The sequence below is a fragment of the Panicum virgatum genome, chromosome 6N, assembly GCF_016808335.1.
Source record: "Panicum virgatum strain AP13 chromosome 6N, P.virgatum_v5, whole genome shotgun sequence".
NCBI classification, from domain to species: domain Eukaryota; kingdom Viridiplantae; phylum Streptophyta; class Magnoliopsida; order Poales; family Poaceae; genus Panicum; species Panicum virgatum.
In genome coordinates, this window is record NC_053150.1 from 46,870,867 (window position 1) to 46,895,116 (window position 24,250).

At 45.9% G+C, this 24,250-nt stretch overlaps 2 protein-coding genes across 2 annotated transcripts; both read left to right on the top strand.

The window, feature by feature from the left end:
* The first annotated feature begins 1,192 nt into the window (after positions 1-1,192).
* On the top strand, positions 1,193-4,806 carry LOC120678493 (beta-1,2-xylosyltransferase RCN11-like). Its single transcript, XM_039959700.1, has 3 exons — positions 1,193-1,945; positions 2,726-2,875; positions 3,621-4,806. The coding sequence occupies exons 1-3, from the start codon at positions 1,283-1,285 to the stop codon at positions 4,338-4,340; spliced, it is 1,533 nt and encodes a 510-aa protein (XP_039815634.1). The 5' UTR covers positions 1,193-1,282; the 3' UTR covers positions 4,341-4,806.
* Positions 4,807-15,765: 10,959 nt separating this feature from the next.
* Positions 15,766-19,351, top strand: LOC120680210 (zinc finger protein WIP2-like). The gene is made up of 2 exons (XM_039961820.1): positions 15,766-16,660; positions 18,491-19,351. The coding sequence occupies exons 1-2, from the start codon at positions 15,908-15,910 to the stop codon at positions 18,947-18,949; spliced, it is 1,212 nt and encodes a 403-aa protein (XP_039817754.1). The 5' UTR covers positions 15,766-15,907; the 3' UTR covers positions 18,950-19,351.
* Positions 19,352-24,250: the final 4,899 nt, after the last annotated feature.

Genomic DNA, 24,250 nt, shown 5'->3' on the forward strand with positions numbered 1-24,250 from the left:
CTTGGGCACACAAAGGAGGATGGATCTCAAACGTAGAAAATTTCGTTTTCAAACGTCTTACCACTACCAGTCTGAGCTCTGAACTCTGAAACGTTGACCTTCAGAGTTGACTTTCAGCAGAGGTTTAAGTTCACTCGTCACACTTAAACCCTGTACCAGGCAACAAGCAATCTCGGACATTCCGTTCTTCTGAATTCTTCCACCGTACAAGCAAAAGCAAGCAGATGGAAAAAAACTCTATGCAATTTCTCAAGTAAAAATACACCGTAGAGCAGTGGAATTGAGGGTGTGTTTAGTTCACTTTGTATTTTGTGTTTTTGCAAGGGAATTTTCAACATTTGAAGTATTAAATGTAGATTAATCACAAAACTAATTACAGATCTCGTTTGTAAACTACGAGACAAATCTAATGAACCTAATTAATTCATCATTAGAGCATATTTACTGTAGCAATTTAGTGTCTATTCATGTCCTAATTAGACTCATTAGATTCATCTCGCGATTTACAATCCATTTGTGTAATGCGATTTATTTTTCGACTACATTTAGTACAACATGCAAGAATTTACAAAAAATTTACATTTTGCATTTATGGATCTAAACAAGGCCTGAGTGAGAGTTAACACACGAATCAGGTGGAACTTGCCGCCACGCGGCACGCCGGACCAATGCGACGGCTCCGGCGGCAGAGAAGGCCGGCCGGAACCATGGCTTGACTCGCACATTGGCTGGGTGCCCACGCGATGATCTCGCCGGCGGCCGCCTCCGCGAGATCGGCGACGGCGACGCCTTCCTCGGTCGTCGCTTTGGAAAGCGGGAAGGTGGAGACTGGAGAGGGTTGAAGGGACAGGGACAAAGTGAGCTGCGATCACGGCCGTCGAAATCACACCAACCCCACTTCACAGCCATCCGATCCGACCAACCGACCCAAACCGGTTCCCACCTCCCCTGTGGCGACCGCTTCCGAGTCGATCCTACTTCTGAAGCGAAGTCACAGAGACAAAGAGGAAAGTCTGGATGAACAACGCTCCTTCGTGATTCACTGTAGCAGGTGCTGTTCACGGAATACTGTGGCATGGGTGCTGTAGCGATGGACCGCATCCATCCATCTCAGATCGGACGGCCCAGAGGCTCCATAGTCACGGGAACAGTGTTCCCAGCGTGTCAGGGAATCCCGATTGCTTCCGAGTGAGAGCCCCACGAGGCGACACCCCCTCGATCTGCGCGACCCCGGCGGCGACGAGCCCTCTCCGGCGGCCGCCACGCCTGCGGCTCGCCGGCGATGATGGCCGGCCGCGCCCACGGCCACCGGAACCGGCTCCGCCGCCTCATCCCGCGGGTCCTTCTCATCGTCTTCGCCGTCTACGCCGTCTCCTTCGCGATCTACCTCCTCCGCCAGCCCCACCGCCCGTCGCCGCCCGACCCCACCCTTCGAACCGACGTCCGCGACGGCTTCCGGGCGCCGCCGTCCTCCCAGAAGCCCTGGCCGCGCCTCCCCTCCTTCCTTCCCTGGGTCGGCGGCCCCTCGCCGCCGCCGCCGCCTCACACCTGCGAGGCATACTTCGGCAATGGCTTCTCCCGCCGCGTGGAGGTCCTCCCCGCGCGCGGTGGGGGCGGCGGGTGGTTCCGGTGCCACCACAGCGAGACGCTGGGGAGCTCGATCTGCGAGGGCGCGCGGGTGCGGCTCGACCCGGCGCTCATCGCGATGTCGCGCGGCGGGGAGCCCCTCGAGCAGGTGATGGGCCGTGCCGAGGAGGAGGAGCTGCCCAAGTACGAGCCCGGCGCGCTGCTGGTGGAGGGGCCATCGGCGGGGAGGACGGCGCCCTTGGTGGACACAGGGTTCCTCAACAACTATGTGCCCACCGGCGGGATCGGGATGCACACGATGAGGGCGCTCCTCGAGTCGGCGCGCGTTGTGCCGCCCGGTGAGCTACACTGCTCCCAGGTACTCTTTGCCTTGCTAGCTAGTTGGTTCGGTGGTTGATGAGAAACGGATTGTTAAAAAAATTGTTTACCATCAATTGAAATCCAATTAGACTGGGAAGAGTAGAGTCAGCTCAGTGTTTGTTTTAGGAGAATTTAATGGAAGTCTGTTGGATCCAGGGCTCATGCCAGTATTGAGCTACATTATTTTAAAAAAAAATAGAGCAAATGGAAGACCTGTCATTAAGCCTTTTCAGCCTTGCTCCAGAGCAAATAATTGCCCACTTCTGCTCACTTACAATACTTTCTTTTTCCTGAAACAACTGTAAGTCAACTATGAGGAGCCCTGTGGGGAATGGGGTGTAGAACAAACCAGCAAGGTAGGATTATGAATCATATTCAGAATTAAGGTCCGAAGTTATATTGATTCTTGTTTGTGTCTTAACAAGATTAAGAATAGAAATAGCACCTAAATAAATAAGTCTTCGTCTAATGCATATCCAAAATAGAAACCTAAATGTCAAGAATCATATTCTAAGTGTATCGTTGAACAAAAATGAGTGTCCTTGGTGATACCTTTTGAGATACATAAGTGTAGCCTTGTAGGCTCTTATTAAATTAGAGATTTTTCATAGAGGAGTGTGTGTGACTCCTGTAGAAGAAGATCTTTAGCTTCATTTCTGTATTGATCATCGTATAGCATGATTTAATATTGAGTCAATGTTTACATTTCTTCTCATTCCTTTATCTTTGGAATTTTAGTAGTTCCTTCTTAACTGTGTTATGGCACTTGCTATTGCAGTGGGTTGAAGAACCAACGCTTCTGGTCACTCGTTTTGAATATGCAAACCTTTTCCACACAATTACAGACTGGTACAGTGCATATGTTAGTTCCAGAGTCACAAATTTACCAAACCGTCCTAATGTTGTTTTTGTGGATGGGCATTGCAAGGTATGTTATGCACTTTGTATTTTGTTACTGCTTTACTGCATTCTGTTTGTTTCATGAGTTATGGACAGCCAATCTGCTTCTTCAGATATTATTGGGGCAAACAATGTTGGTCACATTTTTGTATTCTTGATCTTTTAGCCATAGTTTGGGGAACAATTGCAATCAGAAGCTGTCCTGTATCCTCTAGCCCAATATGTCAGTTCCTATTTTGTAGATTTGTGGGGGAAAAAATGGCAGCTAGCATAATCTGCCCTGATGCCTCATCCAAAGCTTTTGGCAGTCATACCATGCTTCCATGTCTACCTAACTTCCTGATTGTATTGTTCCTTCATCATGTAATTTCTTTCAGATTTAGCATGCGTAATTTAATGTGATACTCTATTGCTAGTTACTCCCTCCGTTCCAAATTATAAGTCATTCCAAGAATCTTGGAGAGTCAAACCATTTCAAAGTTTGACCAAAATTATAGAGAGATACAAAGATTTATGACATCAAATAGATATACTATAAAAATATAACTAACAAAGAATCTAATGGTACTTAATTGGTATCGTAAATGTTATTATATTGTTGTATAAATTTGGTCAAACTTAGAAAATTTTGACTCTCCAAGATTCTTAGAATGACTTATAATTTGGAACGGAGGGAGTAGCAGCCAACTTATTGGTCTACACGATACTTTATCTCTGTTTCCCTTTCTGTGTACATTATTGTCAAGTGACAGATGTGACCTTATTATCCCCAGGCACAATTGGAGCAAACGTGGGAAGCACTTTTTTCAAGTGTGACATATGCTAAGAACTTCTCTGGTCCTGTTTGTTTCCGGCACGCCATTCTTTCACCATTGGGCTATGAGACTGCCATGTTTAAGGGGCTTAGTGAGAGCTTCAGTTGTGAGGGTGCCTCCGCTCAGTCCCTACAAGGAAAACCAGATTATGATAAAACAGCAAGATTATCGGAATTTGGTGAGATGATTGTAGCTTCTTTTGGTCTTCCACAAGATGACATCATGTCGTACAAAAAATCAAATGGGCTCAATGTTCTCTTTGTTCGGAGAGAAGACTACTTGGCCCACCCACGCCACAGTGGTAAGGTTGAATCCAGACTAAGCAATGAGCGGGAGGTGTATGATGCAATTGACAAGTGGGCAAAAGGTCTGAAGTGCAAAGTAAATGTTGTCAATGGTCTTTTCGCCCACATGAACATGAAGGAGCAACTCCGTGCTATCCTCGAAGCCTCAGTTGTAATAGGAGCTCATGGGGCGGGCCTAACACACTTAGTTTCAGCTACTCCTGATACCAAGGTACTCGAGATCATCAGCAGCATGTACCGGCGCCCACATTTTGCTTTGATCTCACAGTGGAAGGCTTTAGAGTACCATGCCATAAACCTCCCAGGGTCATACGCACGGATCACAGATGTCATAAGTGAGCTGAGTAATATACTGACAGGTCTTGGATGCTGAAACAGAGGTAGTTGTCATGAACGTCGCCATAGGCCGCAATGGATACCGTCTCTGCTTCATACATACTGGCCACGCTAACTGCATGGATGAATACAATTATAATTCAAGGGGAGTGTTGCACAGATTATTTCGGCCAATGTACCTAGACCTGAAGCATTCCCCATTTATCAGCAGAAGAATTTTATGCTGCTGAATGCAGAGCCAAGAAAAGAACCCTTGGTCCGGTATCTGACAGCAACTGATGACATGGAATCCGACAGAGGTTGTCTGTTGCATTGTCCGCACAACTATACTAGGACCACAGGCTTAACCAAATTGTATTCTTTCCCGGCATATAGATTCGGCAAAACTTTTGTATGTTGTGTGTTGAGAGCTTTCCCATTATTCAGGTTTTGATAACTGCCTGATGGAACATGGCTTTAGGTTCCTCCACTGCGCATGCTGTATGATTCGATCAGTTTTGTCATGGCGCCGATGTGCCGGCTTGATCAGTGGCTCACAGTCACAGTGCTCGTGCACAGGTGTACTTTGTTCTGTCTGCTAGTAACCTAGGCCGAGTAGCTGGGAGGGGGAAAGGACTTCGACAGCGGCCAGCAAGACACCCAAAAGGGGGACTTCTTGCCGGGCCCTTCTGTTTATATGGGCGTGAGATGGGCATGGCTTGCCGGGCCACGGCCCACTTGTTCCAGATTCATTGGGCTTGCCCTGGGGAATTTTCGAGGCACTATACTTGTGCGTGTCACTATATTTACCAACCATTGTGGCACAAGAGCTCGCAAGATTCTACAGAGCAGATCAAATCACAACTGAAACATTTCGCAGGTAGATCGGATGGTACCTCTGCTAAATTGTCTGCAGAAGGACACACACAAATCCTGACGTGTACGATACACGTATGCCACGACACGCACTAGGCACCCGCCGGTGGACATGGTTACCAGGCTCACTTCTTCAGCTGGCAGCAGTATGATATCAAACCTTTTGTTGCAGGCTACGAACGGCAGGAGCTCACCTCACAACAGACTTATGCGGTACACCTGACCATGGCCCGGGACAATGAGCCCCCACACGCAGCTTGAAACTCGGCAGGCAATGCAAGAACCTGCTGCGGCGACACATTGTGTTCATTTTTCCTCTGCACACAGATTCATTGTAATTCTAGGATCAGTCATCGTTTCACAAGATAGATACTGTAGTTTTGAGGCAGATAATAGGACATAATTAACCAAAAATGTAGCTAATGTTTGTGGTGACGTTAATCAGGCCAGTCTCGGTCATCGTGGAGTTTTATGGTATTAGATTATTCTATACCACATCATTAATTTTGCCGACATGATGAGAATAAAAAAGAAGAGTTTCATAGGATGAGAGAATTTCATCGTCTTAGGCCAGCCAGTCAGTGCAAATTTCATTGCACAGTTTTCAAAAACAGAGAACTAGATAATCGTATTAGGTGGGTTTCATAGGAATGAAACTCTCCTCTCATCCTATGGAACTCCCTCTCCTCTCTTCTCATAATAATTATGCCAAGTCATCAAAAATATTGATGTGTCATATAGAATTTAATGCATGAAACTCTCTATGAAATTTCCACTGAAATTGGCCTTATAAAACTCAGTCGATATAGTTATTTTAGTTTTGATAACTGTATTATAAAATTGTGAACTAAGACCGGTACGAGAGAGAGGTACTCGCTACTAGTAGTAGCTACCGTGCATTCTCTGTCCTGGGGCTTATAAATGCCATCCCCGGGCAGAGCGTCCAATGTCTGCCTCCTGTCCTTCCGTGCAACCACAACACTATTTGTGCGCATCACGCCACTATGTGCGCATCACTATGTGCGCATCACGCCAGCAGTGCCTTGTTCTCTGGCCACTATTTCCGATTCAATGGCCTCACTGTTCCGGGTTTATGAACATACCTTGACTTGAACCCACTCTGTCTGCCCAGAGACATCCTCTCCCGTATGATCACATACTCCGTATACTCTATCCTGCTTGATTATTATATCAGGGCACCACGTACAGTCCACACCATCTCCTAGCACTATCATATCTCAATGAGTTATTATGAAAGGATCCGCGCACCGCCTCACTGACATGTGGGTCCACCAAGTTGTATAGTTGGACATCGCTTCTATTAGAGAAATAAATAAGGGCTGCCAATTTATTATTTTATTATTTAGCCAACAAACTGAGCCTCCACGTTCGTTCCCAAGATCTAAAAATTTCCACGTTAATCGGAGAAAAATAGAAACAAAAAATTACTCATCACTACTATTATGATAAAAACTAGTTTAAAATACCCCTATGCCTAATTAAAAATCACCCACCAATGCAATTATGAAAAATTAAATATAAAGTACCATTTAGTTGGATGCTATTAATAAAAACTAAAGCTAACAACAATCAATTAAAATAAAACAAAAATCAGAATAATTATATGCATAATATTAGTAAAGCTCAACAAATCAAATTGTTATTATAAGTAGATCGTATTTAAATTGTTTTTACCAACAATGAAATATAATTTACGATAATGAACATGGTGATGTATGGTAAAAAAAATAGTATAATCTTTAAGTAAGGATACAACGGATATGTAAATTTTTTAATTTTCAATATTAGCTGCGCAAATGCACGGGCTATATGCCTAGTTAAATTAATGCTTAGAGAAAACAATTGAGATATTACGGAGGTCAGCATATTCTTGTGAAATTACTATGTTCACATTTACAATATTGAACTGAAGGCCTCACTTAGGTCATATTTAGTTCCTAAAAAATTTTCTACAATATCCATCACATTAAATCTTCGGACACGTGCATGGAGCATTAAATGCAGTTGAAAATATAACTAATTACATAATTTAACTATTTTATACGAGATTAATCTTTCAAGTCTAATTAGTACATGATTGGACATTTATTAATTGCCAAATAACAACGAAATGTGCTACAATACTTCTCATACTCCCTCCGATCATATATACTAAATAAGTAACATTATTTTGGGTTATCTCAAGCTAACCATTTCAAACTTTCATTTCATATTGTTATTCTTGACATGCTGAGTTCTCATATATCCGAAAATGATACGACTACATTTGTATCGTGATGTAATAATTTTATATATAATAAGTACATCTTTAGTTTGCTATTTTTTAAAATATTTTATGATATAGAGCACTACCAGAATCATGTTCTGGAGGTGTCAAAACATCAATTACATTACTTGTTATCGAATGGAGTAGTACACTCGTGCCATGCGCGGCGCTGTGTTAGCTAGGATCTCTGTTCTTGCTGGACCGCCGGATTGTGCACCGGGCCGGCCGGGCCGGGGCAGCGGCTATAGCTAGCAAGTAGCAACCCAATGAATTGGAACAGTGGCCGGTTGGTCCGATCAGAGGCTGGCCACTACGGTACACTGTACAAGTGAACAGTTCGCATACTTGATTTGAACGCTCCCGGAGGGCCGTCACCTGTGCCGAAATGGGCACCCAACAACAGGGCATGCGCGCACAGTGCACGCCTTCAATGCTGTCTAGCTAACCACACATTGCTATAGCTCTAGCCACTTGCTAGATAGGGCACTGCACGCATACGCCTAGCTGCTCATCACCTGCGTCGTCAGGGGTAGGCCGATGAATACAAAGCAAAGTCGATCGCCATACCATGCACAGCTTGAGTCACGGTGTAATTCCATATTACACATCAGCGTACACATAATAAGTTGTTTAGTGCAATTTTCTTTAGAATTTTTTAATGGTACGGTTTTAGAATAAGATGGTTGTTTCGCGAATCAACTAATTGTAGGATAGTCAGTCACTATATCATCTCAAAACTACTTTAAAAGTACTAACGATCGAGATTCCCTATGCCTGATGATAACATCTTAAGAGTATGTGGTAATGTATGTCGCATTGTCTTTTAAACAAATAAATACTATATAATGTGATGGCCAATTGACCATAATTTTTTTTTAAAAGATATATATATATATATATATATATATATATATATATATATATATATATATATATATATAGGTTCCCTGTGCGGCTGTGCCTGATATGCATATATATGCTTGAGGCCGGGATCCATGCATGCATATTCCAGTTTCGACCATGCATGCATGCGTATACAATGCACCTGACCGGCCGGCATATTGCATGCATGCACTAGTTTTTCTAAGCCTGCAGGTACCACCGGAAAAAGGCTTAGGGTAGTCCCAATGCAGACTCTATTTATAGAGTCTAAGCCTCAAAGACTCCATCACAAAAAACTATACTTCATAATGCAAAGTGTGTTATTTTGGTTTATATGACCCACTTATTTCTCTCACATTCATTCTTGATTTGCGTGAAAACTTGGAGTCTAAATAAGACTTGGATTCTTGATTTCTCTCCCTCTCTCTTTCATAAATATACTATCACATCAGCAAAACACAATAAATAAAAGGCTTAGACTCCATAGTAGAGTCTGGATTGGAATTGCCCTAATCACACAGTCACACACACAGGACTACGGGATGTCTGCTGCAAGCTATAGGGTAACATCAATGCAATGTGCTGTTTGCCTTGCCCCTACTGCCTGCAACCGGCACCTCCATCCATACTTCAGATCGACACGATACAGAGGGATGCATCGATTGTGCGTCTGCCCCGGATTACAAGACGCCGACAGGACTTCATTGCCCCGAAGCAGTCACCGGTGAAGGTGATGCAACCGTCCTTGTTCAACAATGTCACCGCATCATGACACGAAATGCATGGTCAGCAAATTAGAAGATCAGTTGGCAAGATAATTAAGGGCTATCTGATCAGTGGGACCCTGCTACAAATTGGTAGTTTTGCTGACAGACAGAATTCGCCGGTGTGATAAGTCTCGCACACAAAAGGTTCTTCTTCTGCCGGTGTGATAAATATTTTTTTTACCTAGCTAGTACCTAAAATTGACCGAACTGAGGGAGGGCTTGAAAGAAATTGCTGTGATTCATTGAATTTTATGGCTCATGAGCTAGTCCTCCCTTTTTTTCCTAGTCTCTCCATGGGGCGGTCCTTTTATTCACGGGCAATTGATCAGTACTAAACAGAACTATATATCTTTCACACAGTTCACATACGAGTCCCATTACCACGGCTTTTTGAACCGTGCACGGTGATATATGTTCAGATGTGAAATTTTCATGTCTGAATGAACAGGTGGAATTCGGACTTAGGGTCCTTTTGCAATTTTCACGTGGTACCCTTTCGATAACTTTCCTGCACTCTACTCATACCTGATGCCATCTATATGTTGAGACACACCGTGTTGATAATTAGTCACCCAACCTGACGGAATAAAATTGACATCGCGATGTTAGTTTTGTATTGCATTTCCACGAAAAACATATTGCGTCAACTAGGCCAGTCTCAGTGCACAGTTTTGTGACACGGTTATCTAGATTGTGAACTAATCTCTCCATCCACTTTTAATAGCTACTGTATATTTCAAAAACTCAAATATTAAAAAATAATAGTTATATTTGCAATTGGCATGGGCTATATCAATAAATAGCACTAATAACGAAGAGTCCCCAGCATTGGAGGATCAACAAAAAAGTGTGTTGCATTTATCTATTATCTTATTATTTAGCCAACAAACAGAGCCTTCACGTTCGCTCTCAAGGCCTAGAAATTCCCATGCTAATCGGAGAAAAAAAAGAAAAATTAAAATTACCCATCACCGCCATTACGAAAAAATTAGCCTAAAATATTTGTATATATTTTTATAAATTATCCACCAGTGCCATTAAAATATATTTCTATTTTTAAATATAAATATATGCATCATTTTGCATATCAAGTTACATATCGTGCATACCAATAGAATACTAACTACATAAACAATTAACATTTTTTTACCACACATATATCTTATTATATTATCAAAATCCTAAATGCAACTTCACGATTATATTATTATTAATCAAAATAAACAAGACAATTCCAGACTTTGCACTATACTAGACTACCACCCTCGAAAGGTTTGTTGCCGACATTGCTACAAGACACTACCACCATAAGCTCAAAAAAATTAACATCACAAGCAGATCAGAAACCAGGACAATATCGATCAGGCCATGATTAGTATAGTAAGCTCATCAGACTTGAATATGAACATAGATTGCTGAAATTCTAAACAGAATCTTCTGCTTTGCACTACGCAGATTTGTTGGCTTCTAAAAAGCAAGAAATTTGGATCAATTGTTCCCCAATAGAAACTAGACCTTGAAGCCATGACGCCATGCAACAGACGACAGAATTAAATATAGTAGCAATAGACGGTCAAGAGGATCATAAAGTAGCGAAGCTGTCAAAAGAATAACGGAGTCAGTTGAACTGAGCAGTGTTCAACATTATTGCATGGGCTGGCAGATAAGAAATATGTTACTACTACTACAACAAATGGTAGTAGCTAAGATCGAGGAGATAGGCAGTCGTGACAGGATTAGGGATATACGCTTGATAAACCCTAAACCCACTGCACTAGCAGCTGAGAAGCACTCTTGATTACTGAAGCAAGTAGTATGCGATGAGAAAGATTTAAGTTTATGAATAATAATTAGATAAAAATCAAGATATAGTTAGAATATCAATAGTAGCCACGCAAATGTATGGGCCACCTCACTTGTTATATAATAAGTAAGGTTATTTTTCTTGTTCACTATTAAAAGTGAATGGAGGGAGTAGATAACTGTGCTAGATGAGTTTTATGGTAATAAAATTCTTCTTATATTCATATCATCAAATTTGATATTATTTAATACTATGAAACTCTCCATGAAATCTCATTAAGACAAGACTGATAGAGTACGAGACAAGTAGCTAGATAATTAATTAGACCAATCTCAATGGGAGGGTTATGAGAGTGTCATGAGCATTAAATTTGCTGATGTGGCAGAAAATTGAGAAGGGAGAGTGTCATGAAATGTGATAGGAGTGTAATCACCACGACACTCCTCTGACTCGGTTACCTAGTTTAAGTCTAGATAACTATGCAATGACACTCTCCACTGAGACTGGCCAGTCTCAGTGGGAGTGTCATCGACACAATTATCAAGACTGAAAACTTGAGAACTGTGCCAGTGAAGTGTCATGGTGATGACACTCATCTCACATTTCATGACACTCCTCTCTCCTCATAGTATTGGTATATGTTGGCAAATTTAATGTCCATGACACTCCTATAAGACTAATCCCAGTGCAAAGTTTCAATACACGATTACCAAGAGTGATATATCATCAAAAGGCTTTTGAAACTATGGATGAAATAGGACCTCCCAATGCATAGTTTCATTTCACGATTTCATAGGCGAGCCATTGCATTCAATTACTATGAACATGATTGGTTGAAATCAGATGAGATGAAATTCTTTAGCCTCCAATGTTAGTTTCATCAAGTTTCATAGTCTTGGAAATAGTGTAACCCAAGTTTTATCTAGATGAAACACATTCCTTCTCTCTCTTCATAAATTTCTTGTTATGTCATCATTTTTTTTTTCTATGTGGCATCTCATTTAATATGCGTGAAACCTCTATAAAACTTGCACTGGAACTAGTCTAACACTTACACTGAAATTAGCCTTAGATCGGATGATCTGCACCAATAATATTGGAAATGCCACCGAAGCAGGCCACACAATCCTCTGCTAATTCGAAACAGAGCGCACGGGCGGTTGGTCGGGACCCCCCGAAATCCCGCTTCCAACGCAGCGTTCCAAGTAGACCTGGGCATGGGCCGCCCGACCCGAAGAACCCGGACCGACCCGCCCGAAAAAAACCCGACCCGAGGAACACGGCGGGCGGGTCCGGGCCATGATTTCAGCCCGGTGAAAAATTCGGGTCGGGTGCGGGCTGAAAATTAAACCCGCGGGCCGGCCCGACGGCCCGGTCAAAAAGACACCCCGCAGCCTAGCAGGCCATGCGCAATGTTCTGGCAATCTGGCCCAACCCAACAGCCTGCAAAGTGCAAACCCTAAATCCTAAAATCCTCCCCCTCCAGTCATCCAGTGTCTCCTTCCCGTCACTCTACCAGCCGCCGCGCCGCCGCTCCCCAAGACCCCAACTGCGACTCTGCGAGTGCGAGGCGGCCTACGACGGCGGCGCCCCCTCCCCTCCACACCTCGACGACGACTGCAGCGACGCAACCTCCATGATGAGCGCGATGGCCTGATCCATTCAGAACTGGTGGCGAGATCCCGGCAGTTCGCATCCTGCCGTGACGAGGCACCGAGGAACAAGCAGGCAAGCAGCTAGCCAGCAGCACGCAGCAAACCTTGCTTCTGTAGTTCTATTCTGTAAGCTGCATTGACTAATACTTTATTTGCCTATTGTTAGATTGGCCGTTGGTGTTTTGCTTCACGACATGGCAAGCCCATGGAGCCCTATGGCTAGTAGTGAAGAGGAGGATGAAGTTGATGAGGTTGGTGCTGGTGCTATAGCAATTGCAACGCAGCAGAAGGGTGCTGGGCAGCAACAGGGTGGCGTCGGGCAGCAGCAGGATGGTGGCAATCAGGAAGAAAACTTGAGAGGAGCAAGCACACAACGGCGTGGAAAGAAACGAGGAAGATCAGTGGCTGGTTCATCTACAAGTGACCGTCGGGTCAGCGGGTCGGCCCGCGGGCCGTCGGGTCGGGCTGCGGGCGGGCTCGGGCCAACATTTTAGGGTTTTCGCCGGGCCACGGGCGGGCTCGGGCCATGAGTTTTTCTACCGGGTTTTTTTCAGCCCGACCCGAACCCGACCCGACCCGAGAAATGCCCAGGTATAGTTCCAAGTTTCCAACTCCTTCCCACGGCCGCGGCCGCGGACGATGAGACCCGGTGTGAAAAGCGGACGCGGTGGCGAGCCAGCCGCGGCCGCGGCCGACCGAGCGCGCGGCAATCCAGTCGGCAGACTACGAGGCGCGCGCGCGGGCAGGCAGGCAGGCAGGCAAGTTCCTAGATCCAACCAGAGGAAGGAAGGAAGGAGCGGAACCCCCTGCCGCGCGCGGCGGGGCACGGCAGTCGGCAGGCAGAGGTCTTGGCGCCGCGCACGCGCACGCGCGCGCGCCGCTCGCCGCCGCGCGCCCGCCCGCGCGTGCGCGCCCGCAAGGCCGCAGCAACAGGATCGGAGCCGGAGCCCTTCCCGCGGCCTTCGGGATGGAGACCCCGACCGGGGGCCGCGCGTCCCGAGGCGGGTGCCGGCCCTGCGCCTCCCGGCCCCGAGCAGATCACGCGCCCGGTGCCGGCTCGCTCCCCCTGTCGCCGCGCGCGGCCGCACACCACCACACGCCCGTGGCGTAGCCCGTAGTAAACAACACGCGGCGCACGCGGGGGTGTGGCCGTGTGGATCGTGCGGGTTCCGGAGCGGCCGATGGATGGATCATGGATCGGCCATGTAATGTCTGGATGGAAAAAGGCGTGGATTTGTTTAGTGCTAGCTACGACCGCCTTGGCGATGGCCATGCATGCGTCTGGTGTCGCTTCCGGCGAGCCGTTTCTCGGCTGGTTCGTTCGTAGTCGTCGTCGTCCAGGCCGGCAACCGGGGCGCATGTGGTCATGCATGCTGGGTTATTTTGGCTCGCCTTTTCGGCTTTTCCTGTCCAGGGTGTGGGGTGGGTAGTCGGCCGGAAGTCGTGGACTCGTACGTGCAGGTGGCTTGCACTGGCCCCAGCTAGAACTACAAGTCAACGCCCCGCCCATAGCATGCATTTTTCAGGATGTATCGGATTGTCGACTGCTGCGTGCCGTTGCGTTGCTATGCTGCATGCCTGCATGAAATCCGTTTTTTCTTCATCGAATAGCAGCCAGCAAGGTCGTGACAATTAGCGTGTCAATAATAACTACTAGGTCATGTTTAGTTCCTAAAAATTTTTACACAGTACCCGTCGCATCGAATCTTCTGACACATGCATGGAGCATTAAATGCAGTTGAAAAAATAATTAATTACACAATATAACTGATTAGCACGAGCTAAATTTTTTAAGCTTAATTAGTCCATAATTTGTCAAGTAACAACGAAATGTACTACAGTATCAAAATCCAATTTTTTTCACGAACTAAACACACCCTAAGTTACATATCTCGTGTTTTTCCTCTGTCCTTGAATGGTTTGAAAAAAAATAAACCCCCACTATCTTAGTCGGGCAAATATGCCAAAGCAAAGTGGCAATTGTTTTGGTTCTGTTAATTTTAGGCAAACATAATGCATGTGCCAAAGTATTTAAACTTTGACAAAAATCAAGATGTTGTGACCAATCGACCGACCTAGTGCTGCATCGCGTGAGCCTGGTTCGCCCATTTACGTGCTAGAGTCAGGCTCGAAAACTCCTTTTGCATCCCACGGATCGGGCTAGGCCCACTACATAACTCAGGCAACCAATTGATCTAGCTCTGCATCGCGTGAGCCTGCATGGTTCGCGTATACAGGCAACCGATCACCTCCTAAGCTATTGCAAGCTGCACGTAGGTACATATTTGGTGTTGTGAGAGCGTAGTCAGAGATCAAGGGTGCCAATAGGACAGTGAAGAAGTGAGTGTGCCAATCCTGAGTCAGAAAAAATAATCAATCAGAGCACTGGAGCCATCTTATTATCTTTCCCTAATGAAAAACTATGGCGGAAATTAAAAGCTGAGAGAAAGAAAAGGCTAAATATGAAAAGCATGGTGCGATAATCACTCTGTTCATTTGGCTTGTCAGCCAACCAGCCAGCAGTACTGTTCTCTCATAATAAATCAGCACCAGCCACCAGCTACCAGCCAGTCAGTAGTACTGTTCTCTCCTAACAAATCAGCACCAGCCACCAGCCATAGCCAAGCGAACACAGCGAATGCTGAACCAACGGTCCAACATGGGCGATTGAAATTTTGGTGGCCTGGATGTATAGATATATGATAATTTCCCCTTAGTTAGAAATAACTGAGATTAATTTTGAAGTTGTGTTATTAGGTCAATATATAGTTTCAAACTTTTTTAATTACGAGAATGAGTAAATATTTTTTTGCTATAAGATTGCTTTATCATTTATTTTGGTCTTTATGACCTAATGGAGCCCCCGATGATCCTGGCTGCACATTGGTCAGTATACCTTGAATTAGGTCAATATCAATAGAAGTGTGATGAGAATATTATAAGCATTAAATTTACTGATATGATTGAAGAGATAGAAGGGAGAGTTTCATGAAATATGGAAGGAGTGTCATCACCGTGATACTCCTCCGATTCGATTATCTACTTTAAAGTTTTAGTAACTATACGATGATACTTTCCACCGAGAGTGACCCTTAAAGCCCCCATGTAAGCTCCGGCTTCTCTACAAGAATACAACCGTCGGAGGAACAATGCCACTCCACATAATTTATCCTGCGGCTGCCTGCTGTCCCCTTCACGGCCTCACCACTCTCTCTCGACCCTCCACTATAACTACCCCTTGCCAACCACGGCACCTCACCCCAAACCAGCAGTAGCCAAGAACAGAAGCAAAGCTGCAGGGAGAGTGAGCGAGTGTACCACACAGCAAGAAACCACCCCATCCATCATCCTTCCATGGAAGACCCCTACACGAGCTTCTTCAAGAACCCCTACTACTACTACACCACCTCCTTCCCGGCAGCCGCTCCAGCTCCCCATATCCCTCCTCCCCTTCCACCGTACACCAGCCGCTACCCCCCCTCCTCCGCCGCCACGCCTCAGTACCCGGCCTGCTTCTTCCAGCCGCAGCCGACGCTGCCGCCTCTCCACGACAGCCCTCCCTCGCCTCCGCTCCGGGAGGCGCTGCCCCTCCTCTCCCAGTCACCCACGCTCGGCGCGTCTCGGCCGCGGCATGTAGCGGCGGACTACGACGCCGACGACTTCCTACGGGAGGTCGTCGGCAGCTCCGCGACCCCTTCCGCGCGCGCGCCGCTCTTCGCCGACCTCAACTGCATGCCCTCCTGCTGCGACGACGGCGACCCGATGGACGTGGAGGCCGGGTCGTCCACGGACGACGCCGCGGTCGCCCTGCGCATCGGACTGCCCGCGGCGCCCGCGAACGGCTGCGGTGGCACGGAGCCTGACCTCCTGTCCGGGCTCACGGGCAGGGCCTGCGGTGGCATGGAGCCCGAGGAGGACGAGGAGGAGTGCAAGGTGGACGCCGGCGACGGCGACGAGGTGGTGCCGCTAGGGTTCGCGTCGACGCCCATCGGGAGGCTCAACAAGGGGCAGTACTGGATCCCGACGCCGGCGCAGATCCTCATCGGGCCCACCCAGTTCTCGTGCCCCGTCTGCTACAAGACCTTCAACCGATACAACAACATGCAGGTCAGTGTGGCATGCCGGCATGCCCATGCTCACGTAGCACCCTACCTCGATCTAATTGTTCTTCTTGTTCTTGGCTTCTTGCCTTGCTGCTGTTCTAGTTCATCACCTAGTTTATCTGATTAATTCTTGGATCGGCTGGCCATCATGTTTCCTGGCCGGCTGCTAGCTTTCAAGCTTTGGAGCTAGTTGCATGCCATGACCATGAAACAGACTCAAGCCCAGAGGCTGCTGCACAGTGGCTGCCTTTTGCGTGATTGAACTAGACTGGCATGCCAGGGGCAGCCATGCATGCAGCCATGCATCTTTATGCTTTTCTTTGGGTGCCTGCCTTTTGAAGATTCATACGAGCGAGTGGTGTGGGAGCAGTGGAGATCCCAGGGAAGATTTCACCTTTGCTTCTCTCTCTATCTTAGCTCTGATCCATCAGCTGGTTACTTTCTAGTTTCCCCAGTACTACCAGGCCACTACTAGCACCCGGCTCTGATCACCCATGGGTCACGGCGCCTCGTGAGATTTGGCCAGATATACGGGTTGTTTCAGGGGCAGGCTTTCATGGTTTGGAAAGCATAAGATTGTGGTGGCATCATGGCCTGCCGCATGGCAGTCTCCGCGCTCTCCTCCTGCGCGCCTCCCAAGAACACAAAGTGATCTGCAGTGTTCTTCCTGTAGCCAGCCATAGTGCCGCTCTGGCTTGCTAGCTGATCGATCTCTTTAAAAAGGAAGGCTACACAAAATACACACAAGGAAGGCTTTACGAGTTGCCAGAGTATGCACCTAGCTCACATGGATATGCAAGCACCTTCTCTGGTTGCAACTGATTACCACTGTCCACTGCTGCATGAAAAAGGTCTGGGCTGCAGGAGAACAAGGATTGGGTTCAATCAAGTCAGGCCATGCTTTGGTCACAACTCCAAACAAGCTTCCTAGTATATATCTAGACCTATTAATAAGAGTACAATTTCTAACATTCATATAGTACTAAGGCCCTGATTAGATACAACCCGTAAACCCTGTAAACGTAAAAAAAAAACATCGAATATTTTGACACATGCATGGAGTACTAAACGAAGTCTATTTACAAATTTTTTATTTGAATGGGCTGTAAATCGCTAAACGAATCTAATGAGCCTACTTAATCCAAGATTTTGCAACAGTAATGTTAGAGTAATCATCCGCTAATTATGGATTAATTAGCATCATTAGATTCGTCTCGCGATTTACAACTCATCTGTGCAAAAAAATTTTGTAAATTAGCAAGATTCCATCGCAAATTTTTTTTGCTTTTCATAGTGTAGGCATCATGGCTCAGTGCATTAATAGCTAGGTGTAGACCGTAGACCCACATGATTATATATGCCACCAATAAACTCTGCATAAATGAAAAACTCAACATGTGATGATATGATCTTAATAAATTTGCTTCCATTTCCATTTCGACATCACTATTAAAAAAACGCGGCGGGGTGAACGGACTCCACGGTTTTTTATTAAGAGGAAGCGACTACGGTTTCTCCCAGCCACGGAAAAATCCTCGAACCCTGGCCCATGCCCGAGAGGGCTAAGCCTTGCGGCGAGCACAGCGAGGGAATTTTTTTACCCTACGAATTGGAAATTCGCTCCATATGGGAATCGAACCCTGGCCGCTGGGGTGCCACCAGACGCCCTCGACCAGCCGAGCTAGCGACCTTAGGCTTTCGACATCACTATTACTGTACCATCTTTTGCTCTATATATGCTAGCTGCTGCTTTGTATAGATACGTAATAATAATAGTACTAACTATAATAATCTTGCATCCATCAACAATATAATGCAATACTACTGCATGCAGATGCACATGTGGGGCCACGGGTCGCAGTACCGCAAGGGCCCCGAGTCGCTGCGCGGCGTGCAGCCGACGGCGATGCTCCGGCTGCCGTGCTACTGCTGCGCGGCGGGGTGCCGCAACAACATCGACCACCCGCGGGCGCGGCCGCTCAAGGACTTCCGCACGCTGCAGACGCACTACAAGCGCAAGCACGGGGTCAAGCCCTTCCTCTGCCGCAAGTGCGGCAAGGCCTTCGCCGTCAAGGGCGACTGGCGCACGCACGAGAAGAACTGCGGCAGGCTCTGGTACTGCCTCTGCGGCTCCGAGTTCAAGCACAAGCGCTCGCTCAAGGACCACGCCAGGGCCTTCGGCCACGGCCACGGCCACGGCGCCTTCGGCTGCAACGCCGACGAGATGGTCGACGACGACGACGGCGCCGTCTCCGAGATCGAGCAGGACTGCTGCCGTTCATCGGCGCGCTGATGCATCGACGACCATGCATTCAATTCGGCATCGAGATGATCCCGATCTCACTCGCATCTCGATCTGTACTACGTGTTCATGTTGTTAGTTGCTGTTTGTGTTGTTGTCGACGCCCGCTGTTGCTGCTTTTGCTCGATCGAGCAGTAGTAGCAGTTTTTGTACTAGCAGATTGTTAGGGTTGTGGAGTACGGTCGGTCGCCTGACGAGACCTCCTGATCGATCTCTACTACTAGCTTGTCAGTAGTTTGTGTTAGTGCACAAGCAACCAAGGACTCATCAAATGTTGGGATGCTGGACCACTAGTCCGCTAGCTGTTGTGTGATCTCGACCGATCATGCCACATTAACTCATGGAATCTGCAGCAAATTCAGCGTGAATCAATGAATCTTCATGCAATTTGCATGGTGTTTGGTTTCAGCTTAAATCATCTGGATTAGTCAAGAACATCCCGTTTTCAACATTACTGATACTGGTCACAAACGGATGAGAAATTGTATGAGAAGCAAGCTGGATGCGGATGAGTACTCTGGAATGAATGACTACGTCGCCCATGATATCCATCCACAGACGGAAATGGGGAAATTTTCCCCATTCAGCTAACCTAGTCAGCTGCATGTCTAACGGTGTAGGACACTACTAGCTAGTATTAATGGAGACTGGGATCTCCTCGGCATTGGCAACGCATGCATCCCCAGCCCAGCTCCATCGTCGTCATCGATGTCACTCATCCCTGCATGTGGAAAAACTTGAGCCCATCATCCATCTCTCTACTGTCCCAGTCAAGTTTCTACTATGGATGGACATGCCCCTTTCTATGCATACACATAGACCAATCTAATCAAGTTTGCATAGCCTCAGGCCCCTGCAGTGGCTAGTAGGACATGCACACCACATTCCTGCAGGTTTGTGTGCCCCTGCAAGGAGGAAGCACAAAAGGCGATGATAGGGATTGAGCTGTAGAGACTGGACATGTAGTACTACTGTCGTCCCTAGCCTGCTAGCTAACATACACTTCCTGTTCTTTTTATAAGTACTAAGGTTCTGTTTAGTTCCAAAAAATTTTATACAGTCAGGGCGGACCTACGGGATGGTCCACATTGGTCTTGGCATACCCTAAAAAATAGGCCAGGTCCATGTAAAAAATTCCTATCGTCAAATCCATTTGCCCATCAGCAAAAATCCTCTCGCGAGAAGCTCTCAGCCTCCTCCGACCTCACGCACGACTCGTCGACTCCTCCAGACCGTTAACCCGCCGCCGTTCTCCCCCAGGCCGCAACAGGTGAAAGCCATGGAGGCCGCAGGGTCGCGGCGTCCCTCGCCGCTGCCGACTAGGGTATTTTCAGCGATTAATTATAGTCAAAACAAAGATGAGGAATAATATTGGTGATAGGTTTTGGATGATTATCTTGTCATATTAATTGAGCAGAATATTTTATTTGAGGTGGATGAAGATGATATAAGGGAGACTTTCATGGCCACTAGACATTGTAGGCCGGATAAGCACAAATAGTATTAATTAGTATTGTACTCCATCTTTAGGGCAGTCCCAATGCGGACTCCACTCGTAGAGTCTTAAGCCTCAAAGACTCTATCACAAAAAACTATACTTCCCAATACAAAGTGTGTAATAGTAGTTTCTATACATAAAATTATTTATTATTTTTATTCCATCACAAGATCCATGGACTCCACGCCCCCTCCACAATGCAAGTCTATCTGGTTTCTTGGGCATTAAAGGGCGCGTAGACTTGAGGTCCTATCTAGAAACCAAGTCTTGTTTTTCTTCTTCTCTCTTCAATAATTAGGGTGCCACATCAGCAAAAAAAACTATAAATAGAGGACCATTAATATACTTAGACTCCATGGTAGAGTCCGGGTTGGGACTGCCCTTATAGGATTTAGAAGTAGTTTAGGACATGATTGTACATACTAAGGAGTAATTAATTAAAGTTAGTTTTTTTTCGGTTTGCTTATATTAAATAGGATGGCGGGTGCATTGTAGCCATCGTGTAGCGTGATTGGTTTGTGCCGCTTGTCTTGAAGCTAGTGGGGGCCGGTTCAATTTCTAGTGGGCATTCTTTTCGCCGTTCAGCAGATTATTTGCATGGGGAGGCGGCCGTATTAACTCGGCGGCACTAGCACGTGTGTAGGGGCAGCGGCGTCCAAAACAGCCCTGCGTCCACACGAGGTCTTCCTTTTTTTCAACTCGCTGCCTGTGCCAGGCAGGGTTTAATTTTTCGGTGGAATTTCGCCGAAATTCCGGGTTTTTTTTCGTTTCCGCTAGTTACCGGGAAAAAAAATTTCGATATTTTTCGGTATATTTCGTTTTCAAATTCAAAATTCAACAAATTTCGACCAAAATTCACCGAAAATCGCCGAAATTTACCGAAATTTCGGAAAGAAATTTCGTTTCCGCTAAACACCGGGATTTCATCGGAAAACGAAATAGTTAACCCTGGTGCTAGGACGTCTTTTAAATCCTGTACGGAGGGAGTAATCTTCTTTGGACTGCTTTTTAATTGTTGAATTCAAGACAATATAATATTTCTTGCTTGTATCCCGAAATGCTTAGTGAATTTTACTGTCCTTTACCGAATTAGAAAATAGATTATACCATTTTGTATGCGAAAATTTAGGCATGGCATACCCTATATCAAAAACCTAGGTCCGCCACAGTATACAGTACTCATCACATCGAATCTTCGAACACATGTATGGAGCATTAAATACAGTTGAAAAAATATCTAACTACACAGTCTAACTGATTAGCACGAGCTGAATCTTTTAAGCCTAATTAGTCCATAATTGGATATTATTTGTCAAGTAACAACGAAATATGCTACAATACCAAAATTCAAACTTTTTCACCAACTAAACACAGGCCATGTTCGCTGTGCTGGTGCTGGAAGCTGCTGCTGGAGCGGTGTGAGAGAAAAACACTGCTGGTTGGCTGGTGGCTGGTGGCTGCTGCTGGAGTGGTGTGAGAGAAAAACATTGTTGGCTGGTGTTGGAGCAAAACAGCAGAACAGGGTGACAGGCGGCCAAGTTAACAGATCATGTAATTGAACTAAATCTACTAACCCGAATTTCAAATTAATAAGCAAGAAAATGAGATGCAAAATTGCAAATAAACTAATCTGGTCTGGTCTTTGGCCTCCAGGTAAACAAAGCAAGCGAAACAAAAGAACACACATTGGCGACAGAGGATCAACTTTTTGGGCGCACTCGAGGAGATGGCCGACCAAAGTGTGTATAGCCAAAGCTCGATGGATGGAACGTCTCATACATCCCATGAGGAGTTCGTGTCAAATGATGAGCTTTTCTCACGTCGGCTGGATAGAAAGAAGGATAGCTAGGGATGGACAGCGAGCTGACCAGAGCCTATTATTTCTTAGACTTGTATCTGAACTTGAACTTTTTTTTAAAAAAAAAACACTAGTTAAAGTGCTCATGTACGTGCAGCCTTCACGGCTTCAGGCATGGCAAATACCTTTACTTTCTCCGACTGGTCGGATTGTTAGAAAGAAATAAAAAGTTATTGGTTGAAACCAGGAAAGGCTACATGCCAAGCAAGCTCTAGGTTTTTACTACTGACGGTTGGGGTGCGTGAGGAAATTGCAGGAACATGCATGGCCATCGGTAACAGTGGATTCTGATGTCTCCGACAGAGAGGATGTTTTTGTGCGAGCACCATTTTCTGACCTGGTGAAGTAATTTCATTGTGTACAACTTTGCTTCGTGCACTGTTTTCGTAGTTGATTTTCGCCGTTGTACACACGTGTGTTTTCCCCGTACAAGTGTTTTCTCGTTTGTTGCATGATAGGAGCAACTCTGGACGCTACTTCTGTTTCTTTTTTCTTGGTTGTTCGTCCATAGGTGGTGATGGCGAGTTCTTCAATAATGGATATGGTGGTGCGATCGTCGACTATATATGGAGGTGAAGGGCATGCAGGAATTTCATTCCTCTTTTTTTTTATTTTTAAATATACGTTGGGCCCTTTTGTAAAGAAGGGTGATCGTTGTACTTTACACTTTTAGTTTCCCTTGCCGATGAATTTCAGATATCCCTTTCTTAAAAGATATACACTGCATGTAACCCCTAATCTCTTATAACTAAACCTCGTGTATTTCCCTGCACCAGGAGGTGCCCACGTAGACTAGAATTCGTCGCCCGTCGAAGGAACAGTTGGGGACGTAAATTTTACAAAACATCCCTCAAACTTTGATGAAATCAATCCGCAATCCATGGATGACAATTTTGCAAAAGAGCTTCCGGACCTTGTGAATGTTAATTTTATAAAATACCCCTGAATGTTAACAATTTTACGAAAAAACACCCAGACTTTGGCAAAATAAAAAAGTCCCTCTAAACTTTAAAAAAATCAACACGCACCCTATTGACAACAATTTTATGAAAACCTCATAAACTTTGTCGAAACCAATCTGCACTCCACGAACTTCAAATTCACAGAAAACCCGTGTATCGGTGACAAGTTGATTCGCCTCACATTTACACACTGTATATACCACATAATTGACACCTATAATAACTGCTACATACAAACTTTGTCGCTACGAATGCATGGACGATCCATAGACATAATTCAACGGTCCACACCTCACACAAATACATTTAAGAATCCAAATCAAATTTGACCAAGCCCGCAACACAGCTTTATAAACATTAATCTATACGTCGGTGATAGGCCTCTCGAGGCGCCAACTGCGCAATATTTTTCTGACTCACAAAAATAATTAATGTTTCAACTTGTACATTTATTATCGTCAAAAAATAAATATAAAGTTGATGTGTTATCTAACAAATTTCTTGCATACTCCATCCGTCCTGAAATGTAAGTTATCTGGGAGTGTTTTACTGTGTCCTGATTGATATGACAGGCTAATAACAATAAGCCCGCGCATATCTCATGTTGAATTTGCCAATTTGGCGTGTGTAGGCCAGGCAGTAGCTAGGGCAAGCAGGGGGAGGGAGACTTGGGGCACTGCAAACGGGCTGTTCGAAGGGTCACCTCACGGGAACAATCCATCCATCAATCTAGTATCACCTGTGGCGGGGGATAGCTGACCACCAGCTGATGAGAGCAGGCGCGCAGGTGAGCAGCAGGTGGCCGCCCGGGTGTGAATGAACTGTGGATCGATCGGCCGGCCGGGTTGGCGGTTGCAGCGTTGCATATGGGGGCTAGCAGACAGCCCAGCAACGTGACTTAGACTCCACCCTTCCCGATCCTGCACTGTCCTTTTCTCCACCTCCGATGCCTTCCCTTCCCCCTTCCGTCCATG

Coding starts and splice junctions, on each gene's coding strand:
- LOC120678493 (XM_039959700.1), top strand. CDS start 1,283: ATGATGGCCGGCCGCGCCCACGGCCACCGGAACCGGCTCCGCCGCCTC. Junction 1,946..2,725: donor GTGAGCTACACTGCTCCCAG/GTACTCTTTGCC, acceptor TTGCTATTGCAG/TGGGTTGAAGAACCAACGCT. Junction 2,876..3,620: donor TTGTGGATGGGCATTGCAAG/GTATGTTATGCA, acceptor TATTATCCCCAG/GCACAATTGGAGCAAACGTG.
- LOC120680210 (XM_039961820.1), top strand. CDS start 15,908: ATGGAAGACCCCTACACGAGCTTCTTCAAGAACCCCTACTACTACTAC. Junction 16,661..18,490: donor ACCGATACAACAACATGCAG/GTCAGTGTGGCA, acceptor TACTGCATGCAG/ATGCACATGTGGGGCCACGG.